This window comes from Girardinichthys multiradiatus, chromosome 17, assembly GCF_021462225.1.
Source record: "Girardinichthys multiradiatus isolate DD_20200921_A chromosome 17, DD_fGirMul_XY1, whole genome shotgun sequence".
NCBI classification, from domain to species: Eukaryota; Metazoa; Chordata; class Actinopteri; order Cyprinodontiformes; family Goodeidae; genus Girardinichthys; species Girardinichthys multiradiatus.
In genome coordinates this window covers 6,280,778-6,301,654 of record NC_061809.1, presented here as the reverse complement: position 1 = coordinate 6,301,654, position 20,877 = coordinate 6,280,778, and the positions used below count along the sequence as shown (strand labels likewise).

The 20,877-nt window shown below is 41.4% G+C and overlaps 1 protein-coding gene across 2 annotated transcripts in view; it reads right to left on the bottom strand.

Annotated features, from left to right (window-relative positions):
• Nucleotides 1-11,186: 11,186 nt before the first annotated feature.
• Nucleotides 11,187-20,877, bottom strand: part of braf (B-Raf proto-oncogene, serine/threonine kinase) — a 116,315-nt gene continuing 106,624 nt past the window's right edge. For both annotated transcript variants that reach the window (XM_047389846.1, XM_047389845.1), the window contains exon 21: nt 11,187-12,038. In XM_047389846.1, the coding sequence (XP_047245802.1) occupies nt 12,016-12,038 (23 nt within the window). In that variant the 3' untranslated portion in view covers nt 11,187-12,015. The remainder of the gene's footprint in view (nt 12,039-20,877) is intronic.

Sequence of the window (20,877 nt, the reverse complement as noted above, 5' to 3'; positions counted from 1 at the left end):
CTCTAAGACTAAAAAGAACCCTAACCTTTGCCATAGATCAAGTCTGCAACAGAGGAGAAACCGAGGGGTTTGAATACTTTTTTAAGGTCCTAAACCAAGGCACCAACATTTTCATCAACACACCTCCTCCTTTAGGCTTTGTTTCAGCTGCTTTTAAACATGCTTGGGTCCAACCTCTTCTTAAAATGAGCAATTTGGATCCTACTGTTCCTTCAAACTTTGGTCCAATTTCTAAATTGCCTTTTCTTTCTAAACATTTAGAGAAAGTTGTTTTTAATCAGCTACAAGAGCACCTGCAGCTTAATGATATTCATGAGAAGTTTCAGTCCGTTTAAGTCTTGTCACAACACTGAAACTGCACTTCTCAGGGTGTGGAACGATTTACTTTGAACTGCTGATTCTGGCAATTCAGCTGTTTTAATTCTTGATTTTACTGCTGCTTGTGATGCAGTAAATAAATACATTTAATATATCAAGTCTGGAACAGTCTGTTGGTATGAAAGTGTGATGGAAATTCTTTTATTAAGTGTTCCAAAGTGTGTGACCTTTGGGTTACCTCACTTCTGTGAACATCAGTGTTAGGGAGTAAGCTGTAAAAGCCATTATCAGAAGTTTAATGGTTAAGGCCATTTGTTAGGGTGATGCCTCGGGGAGAGTAGATGGTAGTTCCTAGGTAACCTAGTCACCTCTGAACCCGAGAAGGGTCTGGGGTCGAAAAACACTCTTTGAAGTTGAGATAACACTGTCATGTTCTGGTATAAATACTGTGTGTAAATGTTGATCGGGGCTCTGTTTCACTGACCAACCTCAGTGACAGAGTAATTCAAATGCTGAATGCCTTTGAATAAAACTTATAAAGACAAAGTCCGTATTTTCTCTTGTTATGAGTCAACTTCTACCCACTTTGATAAGAAAATTCCACAACAATTTTAGCGTCACGAACAGGATCTAACGTGCCAGAGGAGACCGCAGGAGGGGGACACGGACGCCTGGCCAGCCTGAGAGTTGTTCTCAGTCCACTTCCATTTTAAGGAGGGGAGTTCTGGTGCCCGCCTGCGGCTTCTGGCCGATTGGATCCGAACTATTTGTCTTCAAATATATCTGGGTGAGAAGTTGCTCTGTATGATATCATGTATATTATTATTTTTATTACACATTAACCATCATCTCCTAACTAATTAATTAGGTTCCAGAGTTGCGAGAGGGAGGACATCAGCTGAGGGCCCGGTTACCCTGCAAAGGAATGGCAGGGAGGTTCTCATTGGTAACAATGGGATAAAGCAGAACACAGGGTTTTGCGGGTGGTTTTTAGCAATTTTCTACACCTCATAAAGGAGAAAAGCCAGACGGCAGACGTGCCGCTGAACGGGTAAAAAAAAAAATGGTTCCGGAACCTTGAGGCATCAGGGGTGTCTCCTTCTTCATACTCTGATTTATAAAATAATTGTTAAGGTTTATACTCCCGGTTATATAAATATGTATAAGCTTTTATTTCCATAAGTCAGTAAGGGAAGTGATATGTTAATTGAATAGCCAATGAAGCATGTTGTTGTTCTGTGACGTGTAAAAGTTAATAAAATGGAGTGAAAGCAGAAGGAATCTCTCTCCTTCGCCACTCTAAGCTGAAAGTCAAGTCTGTATGAAGTTATTTCTCCGTCAGATTAAGAACGAATAACGGGTCAAAGTACTGCTGTGAAGTTAAATCTGCTAACAATAATGAAAGGAAAAAGTGGGGATGATTGTGTTAAATGTGCTTTAATTTGGAAGATAACATTGGTTTTTTACAGTGTGGAAGTTTAAGTGTAAATAAGTTAAAAAAAAGAAGTCAAAACTTTCCTGAAGGAGGTTTCGTTTGTCTTAAATATTGCGATCAGTCGGAAAAGAAGGTAAAAGTGAAAAGGGACATTAGAGATGCGAAAAGAAAGTTGTTTTAGAAAGGAGTATAGTGCATGTTATGAAAGGAAGTGACAGGCAGGTGGACAACTGACTGACTGACTGATAATATTTCTTTGTGCAAAATCTGAACCTATACTAAACTTTTTCTTCTGCCTCTCTCACACACAAATACACACATATATGGGATTTGAGTTCAACATCTGCATTTTTGAGTCTGGATTTTAGAAACCTGCCCTTCTCCATGGCTACTCCACCAGAGACGCTTCTCCAGCACGGCCTGAAAGAGAGAGATCTGCCTTCCTGCCTGCCTGCTTGTTGCAAATCGCAGTGTGAGTTTCCACAAAAAAACGAAACTCAGAAGAAGTCTGGCCCGAACCCACTGAGATGGACAAAGATCCATGCTGTTTGCAAGAGCCAGAAGAGTGATACACTGGATTTATATTGAAAGCACATCTTATGCGGGCAGAAGAGAAACCGGAGCAAAGTTTCTTCTTTCTCCCTCCTGGAGAAGTTAAAGTGGACAAAGAATGATTCAATGTCTCACCAACAGACCTGGGAAGGGCCTGGTTGTTTTTTGGACTGATGGAGAACTGTGTGCCTGACAGTCTGACTCTGGAGCGATTAAGAAACTGAAGGGGGGTAACGTACAAACACACACACATTTGCATAAATCTTTTCCTATTTTCTGCAACGAAGAATGCTTATTAACCGCTGCTCATGTGACGCTTGCTTGACAGATATAGCGGGTTAAAATATTATTTTAGGGTTAGAAAAGTATCTTTAAAAGGGTGATAACTTAGCTCATTTGATACTTCCCGGTTAATTCTTTTAGAGAAACAAGTTCTCTTTCATCGTGGAATATTCAGGGTCAATTATTCTAGTTATTAAAAGCAGAGGAAGTTACAACATCTCCAAAACTCAGCAGTAACCACGTGTTTCTATGTTATTCTCAGGACAGCTCTCATGAAGGAGCATTTTTATAAAACCCAGTGCATGCGTAAAACCTGATGGGTTTCTCCTTCAGGCATTATTTTCTGTTGTCAGAGTTTGTATCAGATAAATCTAATGGGTAGAGACCTCATTAAAACAGGCTTAGTTCTACTGCAGATGGTCTTCATACAGTCTCTGACACAGTACTTACAGTTTGGTGCAGTTTTTGTCCGCAAGCGCTAACTGACGCTTATGGAAGGTACAAATTCATTGTTTTTCACAGCAGCTGCTGGGAAGAGGTTATATTAGGTTTTTCTTCCCTCTTCTGATTCATGCAGCGTGTTGATTTACACTGTACCTTATATCAGGTCCTGACAAAAACTATGAAAGGCTTGGTTCTGGAGTTTCCTTTTTTCTCCCTTTGGAGAAGGAAAGAGAAACCTAATCAGTTCTGTGTTGCATAGGAGTCTTAAAACAATTGTTGTTTTCTGAGATATCACCAGCTAAAACTTTTAAAACTTTTGAGAGTAATTGGTTTTGTTAAACACATTTCCCTTGGTAAAACAAACCTTTAAAATGAGAATGAAAAATTGGGTTATTTAGAAAGAATCTGATTGGACAGTGGTACCACACAAAAATTAAACTAATCTCATGTTTCCTAAAAGACTCTGCATGAAAAGGCCTTCAGAACCGTGGAATTATTTTCCACCACAGTACCAAGTTTTTTTAAGCATGCTTTTTCTTTATTTTAAAACAGATCTGGTTTTTGCTTGTTTTGTTTTTGGCTTTTTAGCATAATGTTGTCTGAAGCTTGTTATGAACTGGGATAGGAGCAAATATGATCTGAGGTAAATTAGGAGCTGTGAACTAATAATTTTAAATCTGATTATTGTCCAAGCAGAAATAATATATTTAGCCAATCCTTCAATCTCTGCAGAAAGTTAACACCATTGTTCAATGCAGTAGTACTTAACTTGTGGTTCCTGGACTCCTGAAGCCCGTAAGCCATAGATTTTGGGTCCATCAAATTATAATATTTAATTAAAGGTAGACCGATTACCTATTAAAATAGATCTAAGCCAATGATGAGTTCCAGTCATTTGGTGGCTTTGAAATGCAATAATACTCAAAATTTCTACTCTGGAGAACACAGATTGGGGTTGAAGAGTTTAGTTTTAGAACCAAGGTTAGGATTTTTATAACAGAATCAAGACAAGTAAAATCCTTCATTTTAGGAAAAGAAAAGAAATAAAGGCTCTCAACACTAAAGAGGATGGTCGGCTCAAACTCCAGTCTCCTTGTTTGATTTCTTAGGGTTTAAAGATTAAAGGAATACATATGAGTACAAAGGTACACAAGGTGATTTCAGATTACTAAGAGATAAAATATTGGATCATTGGAACATTTATCAGCATTTGGATTGTAAAAGAGGGGTTCTAGTAATAAGTTCTCCCCAACTCTCAAAATTTAAATAGCCCAAATTAAAGAAAATGATGTTTGTTCTTTTTTAAACACTATGTGGGAAAAAGTCCAGTTTGGAGACAAGCTTCTTATCATAATTTCTGATTAAGTCAAACACTGCAGTTTTGTTTAGTTTGGGTATACCATAAAATGTCAACGCCGACTTTTCTAATTTCCCCTCGGGGATCAATAAAGTATCTTTGAATTTGAATTGAATTAAATTAAAAATAATTCTTTGCATTTAACTTGAAATTCTGCAATACAGCTGCGATCAAATTGAGCCAAACAAAAAGAGAACTATAACAATAACTCTCAGGATTGTAGTTATTTTTATAGAGTTACAGTACAAAGAATTAGCAAAAGGTTTCAGCATCAGTAAATTTGGATTCATTTAAGAGAAAACTGTTGCTGTGCTTCTAAATACTTAGAGATTTTTTGGACTATGTGCACTCATTTTTAAAAAAAGGATCCTGAAGATTGTCATAACAACATTGATCAATTATAGCATTAAAAGATATGGCTGAGAAAACATATTCTGAAAAGAGATTGTTAAAAATTTCTTTGAATTCTTGAAGCTTCAAATTTGGCCATTTGTTTGTCTTTGATGTTTTGTCTTTGTTTTGATGGAATGAATGTTTGTTATATATGTTGCATGAAACAATAATCCATGTTTAGAACAATGTTTCTAAATCCCAGATTGATTAAACTTTGAGTTTTCAGGAGAGTTAAGAAGCAGCTTGTTTCTGAGGTAGGTGCATGTTAACAGTTTTGCAGTTTGAGGTTCACTAAGATGGGTTGGAATGAAGAAACTGTGTCACGCCCATAGGCTGCCAATCAGAGGTTAGTTCTGCCTGACTCCGCCCACCTACCAGGTTGGTTCATACCTTTGCTCCCATGGTAACGCTCAGCACCTCCCTTCCTGAGTTTTAACACTGTTTAAGAGACAATAGAATCAAAATGCTTGTAGTGATTGTCGCCTTAAAAACATGTTTTTTTTGTATAATAATTAAGGATGTAGCATGACTTTTAGATTTATGTGTTTTACTATTAAAAGGTTAATGAAATAGTTTAAACTAGTTTGAAGAATTAGTTTTGCATGCAGAATCATTGGTGATTTATTAGATTGAAAGTTTCCCTGGTACCATTAAGCTAGCTGACAGTTCAAGATATGCAAGAGTAAGGAATATATTTTTGATAAAGAATCTGAGTCATGACTTTATACTTAGTGGGAATTATTTATTAGATTCGAATTTGTAGGGTTTATGCATCTGAATTACATTAGATGTCCATTAATCTAAAACGTATCTTCATACAAGACAAATCAGGATGATATGTGACTTATTTCTAAGTGAGGCATTGATGAACTGACTAAAGTTTGTGTTTTGTTGTTAATGGAACTGAATTGCAGTTAAAACATCTGGATTTTTTTTTTATGTTGCTTTTGTTAAATTCATAGTGACACATAGTTATGTCAGAATTTATTTCTTTGGTTCTATGTAATGTGATCTTGGTTACTAGAACATTTTTGTACAAACATTTTGCTGAATTGTCACATTCGTTGGACCCTGCGCCAGAAGAGGGGAATGTCAGAATAAAGTAACATGGGGTTCCAAAAGTTTTAGCACTCATGGGAAAAAGGGTAGCTCATACCTCCATTGAGGACTTAGTGACAATGCGAGATTTATTACACTGCTTAACTGAAGGAGCAGGTCTTACCATGCTCATGACAGTTAAATGCTACAAAAAGGATAAACAGCAGAGCTTGATTCATTTGAGACAAAATAAAAGACACAACCAAGATTTACTTTTCATGCACTGCTTTAATATATCAGTTTTTCATCTTCACAACCAAAACATAAAGCCTTCTCCCTATATTAAACAGCTTTAAATATTTTTACACAAATATCTCAAAATGTTCAATTTTGAGTATCAAGGAATTTGTTACACTTAACTTCTCCATGCCTCCTAGCAAACTGACAGCATATTCTTTTTACAACTATTTACAGGTGAAACAAATGCTTTAGAGGTCACACTTGACATTAATTAAAAGTGCAAGCTCGGATGAGGCAGGAAATATTTAAGAAAAAAATAGAACACAGAAGATGGAAAACACTAAACTGTAAGTCATGAGTGGATAAGAGCAGGTTTAAGGCATGACCATTGGATAAAGGAAAGCAATTCTCCCAGTCAGAGAGCTCAGTCTTTGCTCTGGTAGAACCAATGATATATCCATTATATTTGCAGAATTTTTAAAAATAGAAATTAAACAGCATTTTGAGGGTCATTATCGTTTTCTTCCCGAGCTTTCATTGTGAGAAAACAGCTTATGCCAGTGCTGTAGAAAATGCAGTTTAAGCACTGAAGGTCGATTCCAAGAACAAAGGCCATATGCTGTCACCTAGGAGCTCACCGTTTTACCCCCTCCTCTCCACTAGTAGTCTTGTAGTCATGTGTTGTCATATTGAAATTTCACAAGGTCTGAATATCCTTGACACTAAGGAACAGAAAATGCCTGAAAATGAGGCTGGCTGTTGTGTTCTTTTCCTCAGAGATACAGCCGTCATGATCTTAACTTGGTTAAAAATAAACACCACTTTCCAATGTAAAGAACCAAAGCTGGAAAGTACAACTTTTGAGCACATACACTTTGTCTGCGTAGTGTGTATAAAATGCAAAACATCACACCATCTCAGTCAAGACTGTTCTGGTTGTATGTTATCTATCTCAACTCAGCTTAACACAACTGTGCTTTACAGAGATTAGTTGCTCAGAGTTAAAGAAAACAAGTCCATCTAAGCCATTTTCATGTTTTTGGTCAAAGTATTAAAAGTTCACCACCAAGAAGTTCATGGAAGTAAATATAGAGTTTTGTGAAGCTGTGAATCCTCCCTTCTGACAGACAATTATTTATAATAAAAGGGTACTGTATTGTCTATTTTACAGTCTAAACTCGCAAGGATAGCAAAAGGGGACACAAATATAAAGTGATAAAAAAAGAAAATTTGTAGTTGATGCTGAATTGTAAATATGTCCTTTGAGGTGAGTGGCTGTGGTAGTTGCAGTTATTTAAAGACCATGTCATAATTGTTTAGAAAGTTTTCATTTGTGAAAAAGCTTGGACGAAGAGTCAGGTGCAAATGCTGACAAAAGCTGCTAAGGAGTAATAATGTAAAACTAAACAGACAATGGTCACCCAAAACAACAGTAGAAGTGTGGCCCTCCTTATTATGATTATTAATTATCACTGGCTGAGAGAGATCCCATATGTAGTAGCAGAGTCTCCAGATCAAATAGTTCATAAGGTGGACATTTATATGGTAATTTATCCACTGGGTCAGGAGACATGTTAAATGACAGGGAGTAGCTTGAAGACCAAACAGGCAGGCACCCTATCCACTACATTAAATGTGCTCTGCTCTATGGCAAGTCGGTCTGTGTTTCCTATAGTAGTGAAGGTCTGTGTGTGACAAAATTGTACTTAAAAATAAGAAAATACTGGCAGCATTCAGAAAGAAGTAATTTCTGCACAGGTTTTGACCAATAATGTTGGTTTTTACACAAACCCATTTCTTCCAATAACTGTCACCTGAAATTGCGTGCTTTATATTAGGAAGCAATATAGTGTTTCTGATAGTCTGTTTTACTCATGATTGTTTAACTCAACAACACTAATATAGTAGTCAAAATATTATTCTCAGGACACAGGCAACCTGCTCAAACTGCACAAGTCTGTCTAAAGTTAGTCTTGAATGTCATTTGGCCCTCAATGCCACTGGTGTGGCTGTTGGGGAGCTGCTTTCGCATGAGAAAGTGGTTAAATCATTTAATAGCACACTTCATAGGCATCATCTGATATTTTGCATTAGAAACAGGACATAAAATGTAACCAAGATGAAACTACAGATTTTCTTATATTTCTCCCTCCACTTCCAAATGTTTTAACATAAAGAATGTTTTTGGTTTGTGAGGACAGGTCAATCTCCATGTTTCTGGATCTTTGGGGATAGTAAGGGTGCTCATTGAATCCTTGCCCTGCAACTACACATCTAATCAACATATTCTGTAAGAAAGGGTCTTTTATTGTCAGACAGCAATGCCCTGCAGTCCCAGATGACATCATTAGTATTAAGAAGTGCATATTGGTTTAGAGGAGCGTAGCTCCAAAGGCTCTTTTTGTCTCAGAAAAGTGCATTTTAAATTATATATCTGCTTCAAAAAACAATGGCAAGGACAAGTGTAAACTGGCTCAGAGTCTATCTGCTTAGCAGTCTTTCTCTCCTAAATGAAGCCACAACCATTAAGGTTTTACTTTTCTTTCCCATAGAAAGTACGCCTGGATCAGTGCTTCTGTGTTCTTTCTGTGTCTCTGCTCTGTTCTCTCAAACCCCCAGTCGGTTGTGGCAGATGGCCGCACACACTGAGCCTGGTTCTGCTGGAGGTTTCTTCCTGTTAAAAGGGAGATTTCCTCTCCACTGTTGCTACATGCATGCTCAGTATGAGGGATTGCTGTGACTGTCCACTGTTGTTGCATGCATATCCTGAAGGAGTGAATGCTGCAAGTCACTGACTCGATGCAGTCTGCTGGGTTTCTTTAGATAAATTGGTTAAAAAGTTTATTTTTAAGTAATCTGACTGCATTGTTTGATAATTAGGATTAATGGTATGTACCTGACTTGAAATCTGTATGATTCAATTGCACTGACTTTGTAAAGTGCCTTGAGACGAAGTGTTGTGAATTGGTGCTATATAAATAAAACCGAATTCTATTTACTTTTACTGTTTTAGCCATTCAAGATTTTCAAGTTTTCTAGCTTTAAAATCTATTTAGCCTTTAATATCAACTTCTCAGACTATTCTCACCTAAGTATTCTCACCTGGAATACTTTCAGTCATATAGACATAGTCACGCACAATAGTAGAAAACAGTCCACAGCTGGACGATATGAGAACAATTTAAAAGCTACTTTATGTCCATAATTTTACATCTAAGCAGTTCCAACACGCTCTATAAGCTCTGAATGCAGTTTACCTTGCTTACAGTTGTCATTTAGTGTCCACAGCAGAAAAACACTGAATGTCTTAGCACTGGGGACAGTGCTCATTAAGGGCATATAAAACCTAATTTTATGTCACTTTTTTTCTTTTCGTTTTCTGAAATGGGACAAACTTAGAACATTTATTTCCTATGTACTTTAATTTCTAATTTACTTTGGGGCACAGATGTTCACATAATCTCTTATCTCAAGCTTCTATGCTTTTAAACTATATTGCCCTATTTTTCCTCATCTCAGCAACCAAGGCTGCCAGCTTTTCAATTTGGTGTGTACACCAGTCATTAGAATCCAAAACAGAAGAAAGCCGTATCGTGTAGCCAATTAATATAGCATTCATATGTTCTATAGTGGCTTAATGGGGTTAAGTCAGCTAGGCTTGCAATGTTACATCAATGTTGCCATGTCCAATTAAGACACAAATAAGCTACAAACATTTGCTGATGGAACAACTGGGTGAGAAGCAATGATCAAAGAGGAAGGTAACAAAAGAAGTGCAAATAACAGGTTAGGGTAAGACTGTCCAACATCAAGGCTAAAAGCTGGTTGTGCAATGTTGGACTTGTTGAAACACCATCTCTGAGTGTGTGCAACACAATATTCACAGTCCAGCTCTTTTAGATGACTCTTTAAGTGGCATTTAAATCAAGAGTCATTTGCTTTTTAAATTCTTCAGGTGAAAAAAGGAAAGGCCAATTGCTTAGACACTCTCTTACAAAAGTGCAAGTACACAGGTTACAAAGACTAAAACAACTATTAACAAAGACCTATAGCTTTAAATGAACTATTTTGGACATCAATCTTTCAAAAACAAACACAAAAAAAAACTCTTATAAATATATCAAAATCTGCAGGCCTGCCTGTACAGTAGAAGGCAAACAATAATGATAACACATTTCAAGGAACCAGTGTTAACACCTTCAATCCTTAACACACAATAAAATGAACGATGTAGCATTGTTTAAAGAAAATAAAAAGGTGTCACAAAAAGAAAGCTTCCAGACTTCTCAGGACTAACAGAACTTCTTAGAGATCTGGATCAGTCAGTAGGTAATATGCCAGGCCATCACTCATTAACAGCAAACGTTGGGCCCTCATTTAAAGTAACTGTAACTTTAAAGCTGCTCAGTACAGAAAGGAAAACATGATGGCAACCTGGGGAAAAAAGCTAAGGAAAAGCTATGGCAAATAAATTAAGAGAAACAACCTGGAAGACCAAAGAAGCCATGAGCACTTTACATGGACTTGCATTCCAAACGTTCATTTGTTTTTTTAATCTATCAATCCTCCCACTTTATTTTGGAATATGGTTTACTGTTAAGACTTGGCAACAAAGGTATTACAGTTTTCCCAACTTTTATCTATCAATCTTACAAACACTCAGATCCAGAGTAAGTTGGAGAAAAGTCTCACAATCCAATATAGTCCACTATAAGAACGAGTGGAAAATATGAACACTTGGAGTGTTTGGAAAAGCTTCTGCAGCTTAGATCTTAAAGAGGGTTTAGAAACATCGCATGTCATTGCTCCAAAAACTGAAACAAAGCTCACACAAAAAGATAAATCATATGTTTAGTGGGCTCCAGATTGTTTAAATGTAATACAGTTAGACAATCCAAAAGTCAAATAAAAGGTAGAAAGTTGTCTATATAACAGCTTCAACAAAAAAAAAAAAACAAACAAAAAAAAAACACTAAGCATCTTTTGCTGTTGAAAAACAGGTTTGAGCAATGGATCTACCATCTGCAATCTGTGGAAAAAGCATGCCTTTCAGAGCTGTCTGAAATTCTTTAAAAATGAACACACTTGTAGGTGTAAGCTGCTATTCTTTAACACTGGTAAGAAAATGTGTTAGTCCAAACATAAAGCTGTTTTTGTTTTTGCAGAATTAAGATCACAAAGGGCTCAAAGCAACACAGGAAGGGTGCGGCATGTTGCTGGCAATAGAAGACGTGACCCATATACGGAGAATTCATGCCTCGACGCAGTTGTCCCGGGTTCTAGTTCTGACCCCGGAGACCCGGTACTGTATGTCTTCCCCTTCTCTCCAACCCATTTCCTGTCTGCCTACTTTCGAAAAAATAAAATAAATGGCCAGGAGTACCACACAAATAATCTAAAAAGAAAAAAAAAAGAAAGACAAGAAAGCCTGCAGCATGACTCAGAGGAAACCTTTTTCTCTAAAATGGCTCTTTAGATGGTCTGCACTCTAAGCAACAGCTAGCAAAAATATGAAATGAGAAGTGAAAAAGATTTTTCATGTCAACATTCTTCCGGAGTAACTCAGACTTCTTTCAGGGACGAGAAGATTCTTCACTTGGCATGGTTCCGCTGCCCATTAAAATGCAGTTCAGCTCCCGGGACTACTATTCCAGCCTCTAGCTTTGCGTCAAACATACAAACCAATTTATTCAGTTTGCAGGTTTCATCTAAAAGCATTTTGTCCAGAGATCTTGCATCTTCTTTTTCTTCAACGCCTTAGTAGTCCTTCCTATTGTTGTGAAAGGGACAATAGTGAAGGTGTCTCCTTCAGGGTGGCCAAGGAAAAAAACTGCACATTCTTTGAACTTTATTTCAGGTTTTGTTTTTCTATTATTTCCCAGGAATCAATGAATCCACCGCAAGAACACAAGACATTTGAGAGGTGATGAGAGATGTCCCGCTGTGCTGGCTGTAATTACTTAAATGCAGAAAACTCCCCTGGAAAGACAGAAAAACAAAAGTGTGTAGGCACCACTGATGCAGGTTGTCAATATTAAAGAATAGAAATCCAATAGAAATGTCTAAAGGAAAGTTTTTCAAACAGTTTTATATAAAAAAAACACATCCTTCAAGCATTCAGTTTTAAATAATAACATTTTCATTACATGTACTATCTATCACATCCTCTATAATGAAGTAAAAAAAACAAGGCATAAAATACACGAAACCCTTGTCATTGTGAGCTGGTCCAGACTGAGTTATTGAAAAACAGAACAAAAACGACAACATGGAAACAGGTTTTCTTAATGCATTTACGTGTTTTCTTAGTCTCTTTATAGACACTCTCTGTGTGATCTGATTTGTCCAGCAGAACACGCATATCAAAGAATATGTGCTCTGTTGGCCTGAAGGAAGCACATTTACTAGAAAATCAAGTCTTGTCACATCTTCGAAGTGTGTTGATTTCAAAAGCCTATTTTCTGTATAGTGCATGTGCATTGGGATAAACAAGTTTTAATGTTCTTTTGCATCAGCATGGGGACATTTGCTTTTGCTGTCATAAATAAAGCCAAACTTTTCATAATAAAGCCAAAACCTAAATTTTACTATATTAAATATTATTAACATTTTGGATTGATACAGCTTTGCTTTGCAGTTGGGCAATAATAAAACCGATCCTCAAAAATACAACTTCCCTAGTAATTGTGCTCACAGTGTATTACATCTAAGAAAAAAAAACATTTTGTTTTGTTTCTCTAAATTCTACTTTATTGAGCTATTTGGGGCATATCTCAGTCTCTCACAAAGCCTACTCACAAAAAATTAGGGAAATTTAGCTCTCGGGTGAAATTTATGAAAAACATAAAAGGTTCATGTTACAGTGATATTATACCATGAGAGTGGGGCATTTAAAGGGGACATATGCAAAATCCCCCTTTTTAGCCTTTAAATTGCTGTGTACTTGGAGTCTGTCAGAGTGCAGAAAAGTTTAATTTTAGTCTCTCGAGGTGTTGCAAAGATATTTTTCTATTCTATGTGTTGTGAATTGGCGCTATATAAATAAACTGAATTGAAATTATTCGGGTAAGGGTCATATTTTTCAATCCGTTCAGTTTTCTCTATAATCCGTTACGTTCCAACTGTTACGTCACAGTATTTGCTGTGAAACAGTTAAAAAGGACAAGTTCAGCTGGTCAAATAAGGTCTATTTCGGCTGATCAAATTTGCATATCTGCCATATTTATTTCTCGCTGTGATTTTGTAGTCCAAGCTCAAATATGCCTATGCTGAAAGAGGATAAGTACAGTTCGGTTGTTGGGTGGATTAACCCACACAATTCATTACACCATCCCCTAGATTCAGAAGCTTTAGAAGTGAAATTTGTTTTTCAATGGAAATGTTCAATTCAATTCAAATTCAATTCAAAGATACTTTATTGATCCCCGAGGGGAAATTAGAATTCCAGTCACTGTCCCAGAGGCCATTGTCCTTGATGGTTTTTTTTTTTTTCAATTCAACATTCAAATATTCCCACATCAGTAAGGAAATTCCTATTTTCCCCACTTCAAGGAAGAGTGCTTTTAGCTACCTCCACCTATATCAAGGATTTGCCGAAAGACTATGTTTGATTAAGGGGTCACTTCCTTCTGCCTATTATACAGACGGACACAGCAAAGTGGTAAGCTGCAAATAACGCTAAAATGACAAACTTTATTTTAGACATGAATTTGTGTGTTAAAGTGACGTACAGGCCATTGTTTTGATAGCAGTAGCATGGTGCCTTCTGTTTATGTAAGTGTCGTGTGCTGCTTTTACCTCTTGAGGACATAACCGTAGTGCATATTTTGAATATTCATTCATTCATTCATCTTCAATACTGCTTATTCCATAGAGGGTCACGGGGGAAGCTGGTGCCAATCTCCAGCAGTCTACGGGCGAGAGGCAGTGTACAGCATGGACAGGTCCCCAATCCATTGCAGGGCAACACAGAGACATACAGGAAAAACAACCATACACACACTCATTCACACCTAAGGGAAATTTAGCAAATATGGCATCCCACTCTTCTTTAAGAGCAGCCCTCAGGTCATTGAGGTGGTACAGAGTTACGAGCCTCTAGACTGCGACTCAGCTGATCCCATAGGTTTTAAATGGCATTCAGGATAAAGGAGAAAGTGCAGGTCACTCCATTCCAGGTACCTTGGTCTCCAGCAGCCCTTCTCTAATGTGACCCTGATGAGCTGGGAGCACTGTTGTTCATAAAAATGAAATTCGACCTGTGTTGTTCATGCAGGGGCACAATGACTAGATAAATATTTTTATTCAGGTAGTATGAGCCACCAAAGGCTCGTCTGGTGACATCAGTCACTGATGCATAGCTAGTCTCCAACATCATTAGTGGCCGTCATTTCTGCTCAGCGTGAATCAACTTTTATCAGAGAACAGCACTGAGGCCCACTGGTCCCTCATCCAGCGTATATTCTCCGTGGCCCATGCAAGACGACGATGCCTGTGCCTAGTGGGGTGGTCAGGTACCCTTGCACTTTGTCTAGCACGCAGACCATGCTGATGTAAATGGACCAAACACCTGTTGTGAATTTTGCTGTTTAGTTCCTGAGAACAGCAAGTTGTGCAAAAAAGTACTGAAATACTGAACAGTTGGCCATGTGTATTCAAAAGTTTAGAGAAGGTCAAATTAAGGTTACCTGTGAAGGTCATAGAGCACTTTAGGTTCATCCTGAAGTTTCACCTGGAAGCAAAATATCCCTAACTTTTTGTGAGTAGTGTATGTTGTTGGCTTCACTGATGAATAACTGTCTACTCTTTATGGCAGAGGTTTGTTACAGTATATTGTAACAGTGGGGATTTTACTGTTGGCAGTAGTGTCTTGTCAGACCATTTTGCAATGTTTTGCAACCTCATGAAGGGTTAGTGTTTGATATTATAAAATCTTGCGATGGCGATATCAGGTGTGATATATAGTGGGGAGAACAAGTATTTGATACACTGCCTGTTTTGCAGGTTTTCCCACTTGCAAAGGATGAAGAAGTCATACATTTTTATCATAGGTACTCTTCTACTGCGAGTGACAGAATCTAAAACAAAATCCAGAAAAACACATTGTGTGATTTTTAAGAAATTAATTTGCATTTTATAGCATGAGATAAGTATTTGATACATCACAAAACCAAAACTTACTATTTGGTACTGAAACATTTGTTTGCAAAGAGGATTGGGTGGCGGACGAAGGTGGAGACCTCAGCGGCCCGATCCCCGGATGCTTAGGCTGGCTCTAGGGACGTGGAATGTCACCTCGCTGGGGGGGAAGGAGCCTGAGCTTGTGCGGGAGGTCGAGAGATATCGACTAGAAATAGTCGGGCTTGCCTCCACGCATAGCGTGGGCTCTGGAACCCATCTCCTTGAGAGGGGTTGGACTCTGTTCTACTCTGGAGTGGCCCACGGGGAGAGGCGGCGGGCTGGTGTGGGTTTGCTTGTTGCCCCCCAGCTCAGCCGTCTCGTGTTGGGGTTTACCACAGTGGATGAGAGGGTCGTATCCCTGCGCCTTCGGGTTGGGGAGAGGTCTCTGACTATCATTTCAGCCTACGGGCAGAGTGGCAGTGCGGAGTACCCGGCCTTCTTGGCGTCTCTGTCGGGGGTGCTGGATAGTGCCCCTCCCGGGGACTCCATTATTCTGCTGGGGGACTTCAACGCCCACGTGGGGAACGACAGTGACACCTGGAGAGGCGTGATCGGGAGGAATGGCCTCCCCGATCTGAATCCGAGTGGTGTTTTGTTATTGGACTTTTGTGCTAGTCACGGTTTGTCCATAACGAACACCATGTTCAAACATAAGGGTGTCCATCAGTGGACTTGGCACCAGGACACCCTAGGCAGGAGGTCGATGATCGACTTTGTTGTCGTATCATCAGATCTTCGGCCGCATGTTTTGGACACTCGGGTGAAGAGAGGGGCTGAGCTGTCCACTGATCATCACCTGGTGGTGAGTTGGATCCGCTGGAGGAGGAGAAAGCCAGTCAGACTTGGCAGGCCCAAGCGCATAGTGAGGGTCTGCTGGGAACTTCTGGCGGAGCCCTCGGCCAGGGATGTATTCAACTCCCACCTCCGGGAGAGCTTCGACCAGATCCCGGGGGATGTTGGAGACATAGAGTCCGAGTGGACCATGTTCTCCGCAACTATTGTCGATGCTGCTGCCCGTAGCTGTGGCCGTAAGGTCTGTGGTGCCTGTCGCGGCGGCAATCCCCGAACCCGGTGGTGGACACCGGCAGTAAGGGACGCTGTCAAGCTGAAGGAGTCCTATCGGCTGTGGTTGGCTTGTGGGACTCCTGACGCAGCTGACGGGTACCGTGGGGCCAAGCGTGCCACGGCCCGGGCGGTGGCAGAGGCAAAAACGCGGACCTGGGAGGAGTTCGGTGAGGCCATGGAGAAGGACTACCGGTTGGACCCGAAGCGATTCTGGCAAACCGTCCGGCACCTCAGGAGGAGGAAGCAGTGCTTCGCCAACACTGTTTACAGTGGGGGTGGGGAGCTGCTGACCTCGACTGGGGACATTATCGGCCGGTGGAAGGAGTACTTCGAGGATCTCCTCAGTCCTGCCATAACACATTCCCTGGTGGAAACAGAGGCTGGGGACTCAGGGTTGGACTCTTTCATCACCCAGGCTGAAGTCACCGAGGTGGTTAAAAAGCTCCGCGGTGGCAAGGCTTCGGGGTTGGATGAGATCCGCCCTGAGTACCTCAAGTCTTTGGATGTTGTGGGGCTGTCATGGTTGACACGCCTCTTCAACATTGCGTGGCGGACGGGGACAGTTTCTTTGGATTGGCAGACTGGGGTGGTGGTCCCCCTTCATAAGAAGGGTGACCGGAGGGTGTGTTCCAACTACAGGGGGATCACACTCCTCAGCCTCCCTGGTAAGGCCTACGCCAGGGTATTGGAGAGGAGAGTCCGACCGATAGTCGAACCTCGGCTTCAGGAGGAGCAGTGTGGTTTTCGTCCCGGCCGTGGAACACTGGACCAGCTCTATACCCTCTACAGGGTGCTCGAGGGTTCATGGGAGTTTGCCCCACCGGTTCACATGTGTTTTGTGGACCTGGAGAAGGCATTCGACTGTGTCCCTCGTGATGCCCTGTGGGGGGTGCTCCAGGAGTATGGAATCGGGGGCCCTTTACTAGGGGCCATCCGGTCCCTGTACGAGCGGAGCAGGAGTAGGGTCCGCATTGCCGGCACTAAGTCGGACCTGTTCCCGGTGCATGTTGGACTCCGGCAGGGCTGCCCTTTGTCACCGGTCCTGTTCATAACTTTTATGGACAGGATTTCTAGACGCAGCCAAGGGCCGGAGGGGGTCGGGTTTGGGGACCAGTGGATTTTGTCTCTTCTTTTTGCGGATGACGTGGTCCTGCTGGCCCCCTCTAGCCAAGGCCTACAGCATGCGCTGTGGCGGTTCGCAGCCGAGTGTGAAGCGGCTGGGATGAGGATCAGCTCCTCCAAGTCCGAGGCCATGGTACTCGACCGGAAAAGGGTGGCTTGTCCTCTTCAGGTTGGAGGGGAGTTCCTGCCTCAAGTGGAGGAGTTTAAGTATCTCGGGGTCTTGTTCACGAGTGAGGGAAGAATGGAGCGGGAGATCGACAGACGGATTGGTGCGGCTGCCACAGTAATGGGGGCGCTGTGCCGGTCCGTTGTGGTGAAGAGAGAGCTGAGCCGAAAAGCAAAGCTCTCAATTTACTGGTTGGTGTACGTTCCTACCCTGACTTATGGCCATGAACTTTGGGTCATGACCGAAAGAACGAGATCCCGGATACAAGCGGCTGAAATGAGCTTCCTCCGTAGGGTGGCCGGGCACTCCCTTAGAGATAGGGTGAGGAGCTCGGCCATCCGGGAGGGGCTCGGAGTAGAGCCGCTGCTCCTCCACATCGAGAGGAGCCAGTTGAGGTGGCTCGGGCATCTATACCGGATGCCTCCTGGACGCCTTCCTTGGGAGGTGTTCCAGGCACGTCCCACCGGGAGGAGGCCCAGGGGACGGCCCAGGACACGCTGGAGGGACTATGTCTCTCGGCTGGCCTGGGAACGCCTTGGGCTCCCCCTGGAGTAACTGGAGGAGGTGTCTGGAGAGAGGGACGTCTGGGCGTCTCTGTTGAGTCTGCTGCCCCCGCGACCCGGTCCCGGATAAAGCGGAAGACGACGAGTACGAGTACATTCGTTTGCAATTACAAATATCAGACGTTTTCTGTATTTCACAACAAGGTTTGCACACACTGCAGCAGGGATTTTGGACCACTCCTCCATACAGATCTCCAGATCCTTCAGGTTTCAGGGCTGTTGCTGGGCAATACAAACTTTCAGCTCCCTCCAAATATTTTTGATTGGGTTCAGGTCTGGAGACTGGCTAGGCCACTGCAGGATCCTGAGATGCTTCTTATGGAGACACTCCTTAGTTGCCCCGGGTGTGTGCTTCGGATCGTTGTCATGCTGGAAGACCCTGCCATGACCCATCTTCAATGCCCTTACTGAGGGAAGGAAGTTGGTGGCTAAGTAAATGAACTTATATAGCGCTTTTCCAGTCATACAGACCGCTCAAAGCGCTTTACACTAGAGCCACATTCACCCAATTGTACTCACTAACGCTCACACATTCATACACCTATACGCAGATCGGTAGGCAACTTGAGGTTAAGTGCCTTGCCCAGGGGCACATCGACCTATGGCAGGAGGAAGCTGGAATCGAACCCACAACCTTCTGATTGCAAGACGACTACTCTTCCTACTGAGCCACAGATCTTCTGATACATGGTCCCATCCCTGTCCCCTTTGCAGAAGAGGGACTCCAAAGTATAATGGTTCCACCTCCATGCTTCACAGTAGGGGTGGTGTTCCTGGGGTTGTACTCATGTACTCATCCTTCTTCTTCCTCCAAACACAGCAAATGGAGTTTAGAAAAAGCTCTATTTTTGCCTCATCAGACCACCTGACCTTCTCCCGTTCCTCCTCTGGATCATCCAGACGGTCACTGGCAGAATTCAGACGGGCCTGGACATGTGCTTTCTTGAGCAGGGGTACCTTGTGTGCGCTGCAGGATTTTAATTCATGGCGGCGTAGTGTGTTACTAATGGTCTTCTTTGAGACTGTGGTCCCAGCTCTCTACAGGTCATTGTCTAGGTCCTGCTGTATAGTTCTGGGTTGATCCCTCACCTTCCTCATGATCACTGATGCCCCCCCGAGGTGAGATCTTGCATGGAGCCCCAGACCAGGAGAGAATGACCGTCATCTTAAACTTCTTCCTTTTTCTTATAATTGCTCCAACAGTTGTTGCCTTCTCAAAAAGATGCTTGGCTATTTTCCTGTAGTCCATCCCAGTCTTCTTCTTCTTCTGTGTTATTTTTTGGCAGTTGGCAAATAACGTTATGATGTGCGTCCATCCCAGTCTTGTGCAGGTCTACTATTTTATCCCTGATGTCCTTACACAGCTCTCTGGTCTTGGCCATTGTGGAGAGGTTGAAGTTTGTTTGATTGAGTGCGTGGACAGGTGTCTTTTATGCAGATAACAAGTTCAAACAGGTGCAGTTAATACAGGTAATGATTCCACAGGGCCTGTGGCAACACATCAGTTTGATTAGAGACAAATCTACCCAGCCAGCTGACAACACTAGATATAATCCACTGGTAATAACTGTCAGGGGAATGTGGAAGGATTGTAAGGATCCCTGACCTACTGCTTATCGTGCAGATCTTAATGAACTTGTTTTGATTTTAGGAGCTGATGTTTCTGGAAGCGACCCACAGGAATTGTTTCGAATTCAGTTTGTGGATCAACCTAAACCTCCTGATGAAAGTCTAGATATTTCTGGTGTTAGCACTTCTCCTAGCCCAACCACACCTCCTCAAGCATTGGTCACTTACTTAAATGTCTCATCACCTGAAGTAATGTTACAAGTTGAAACTGGATTTTCTGACAAAAACACCTGGTTAGAATGGATTACATTTACTGCTAAAACAAATAACATGACATGAGTGTATTGCCTGGTCTTCATCCAGACCACAACTTTTCACTACTCCTGCTCCTTTGTTATATAACACAGACCGCCCTGGGTTTGACTGCATGTTAGCTCTACACATGACTCCCTCACATAAACATTGTTCCACTTTGAGTGACCTTTTCCCACCTGCTAACAACCACACCTTCCCTCCTGTTTTCATTCCTAGAACAGGAAATTACACATGCCTTACCAGGAGGAATTACAGCTTTGTAGGTCACATGTCTAAGTCTTGGTGTTCAGATACCATAAATGTTACAACCTGGGATAATGCTAGTTCACTCCTCCATGCATGTGCTGACCTCTTCTGGTATTGTGGTGGGAAGACACTGTTATTTGCCTTCTTCTTGGTCAAGAACATGTACTTTAGTTAGATTAACTCTAGTAGTGGCTTTGCTTGGACATCTGCCAACTTCTCCATCCTCGATTCTTCGTCATAAACGTGCAGTGGATTTTTCTTTCAGACATACCAATCCCACTTATTTCGATGCTATTGGGGTTCCACGTGGTGTTCCAGATGAGTATAAGTTAGTCAATCCTATAGTCAATGGGTTTGAATCAATATTTCTTTGTATTAGTCCTAACAAAAACGTTGATCGCATTAATTATGTCCACTACAATATGCAGCGCTTAGCAAACATTACCAGAGATGTAATGGTAGGCGTAACTGACCAATTATCCTCCAGTTCTCTTATGTCTTGGCAAAACGGAATGGCCTTAGACATGTTAGCTGAAAAGGGAGGTGTTTGTGCCATGTTTGGTTCTTTATGCTGTACCTTTATTCCAAATAA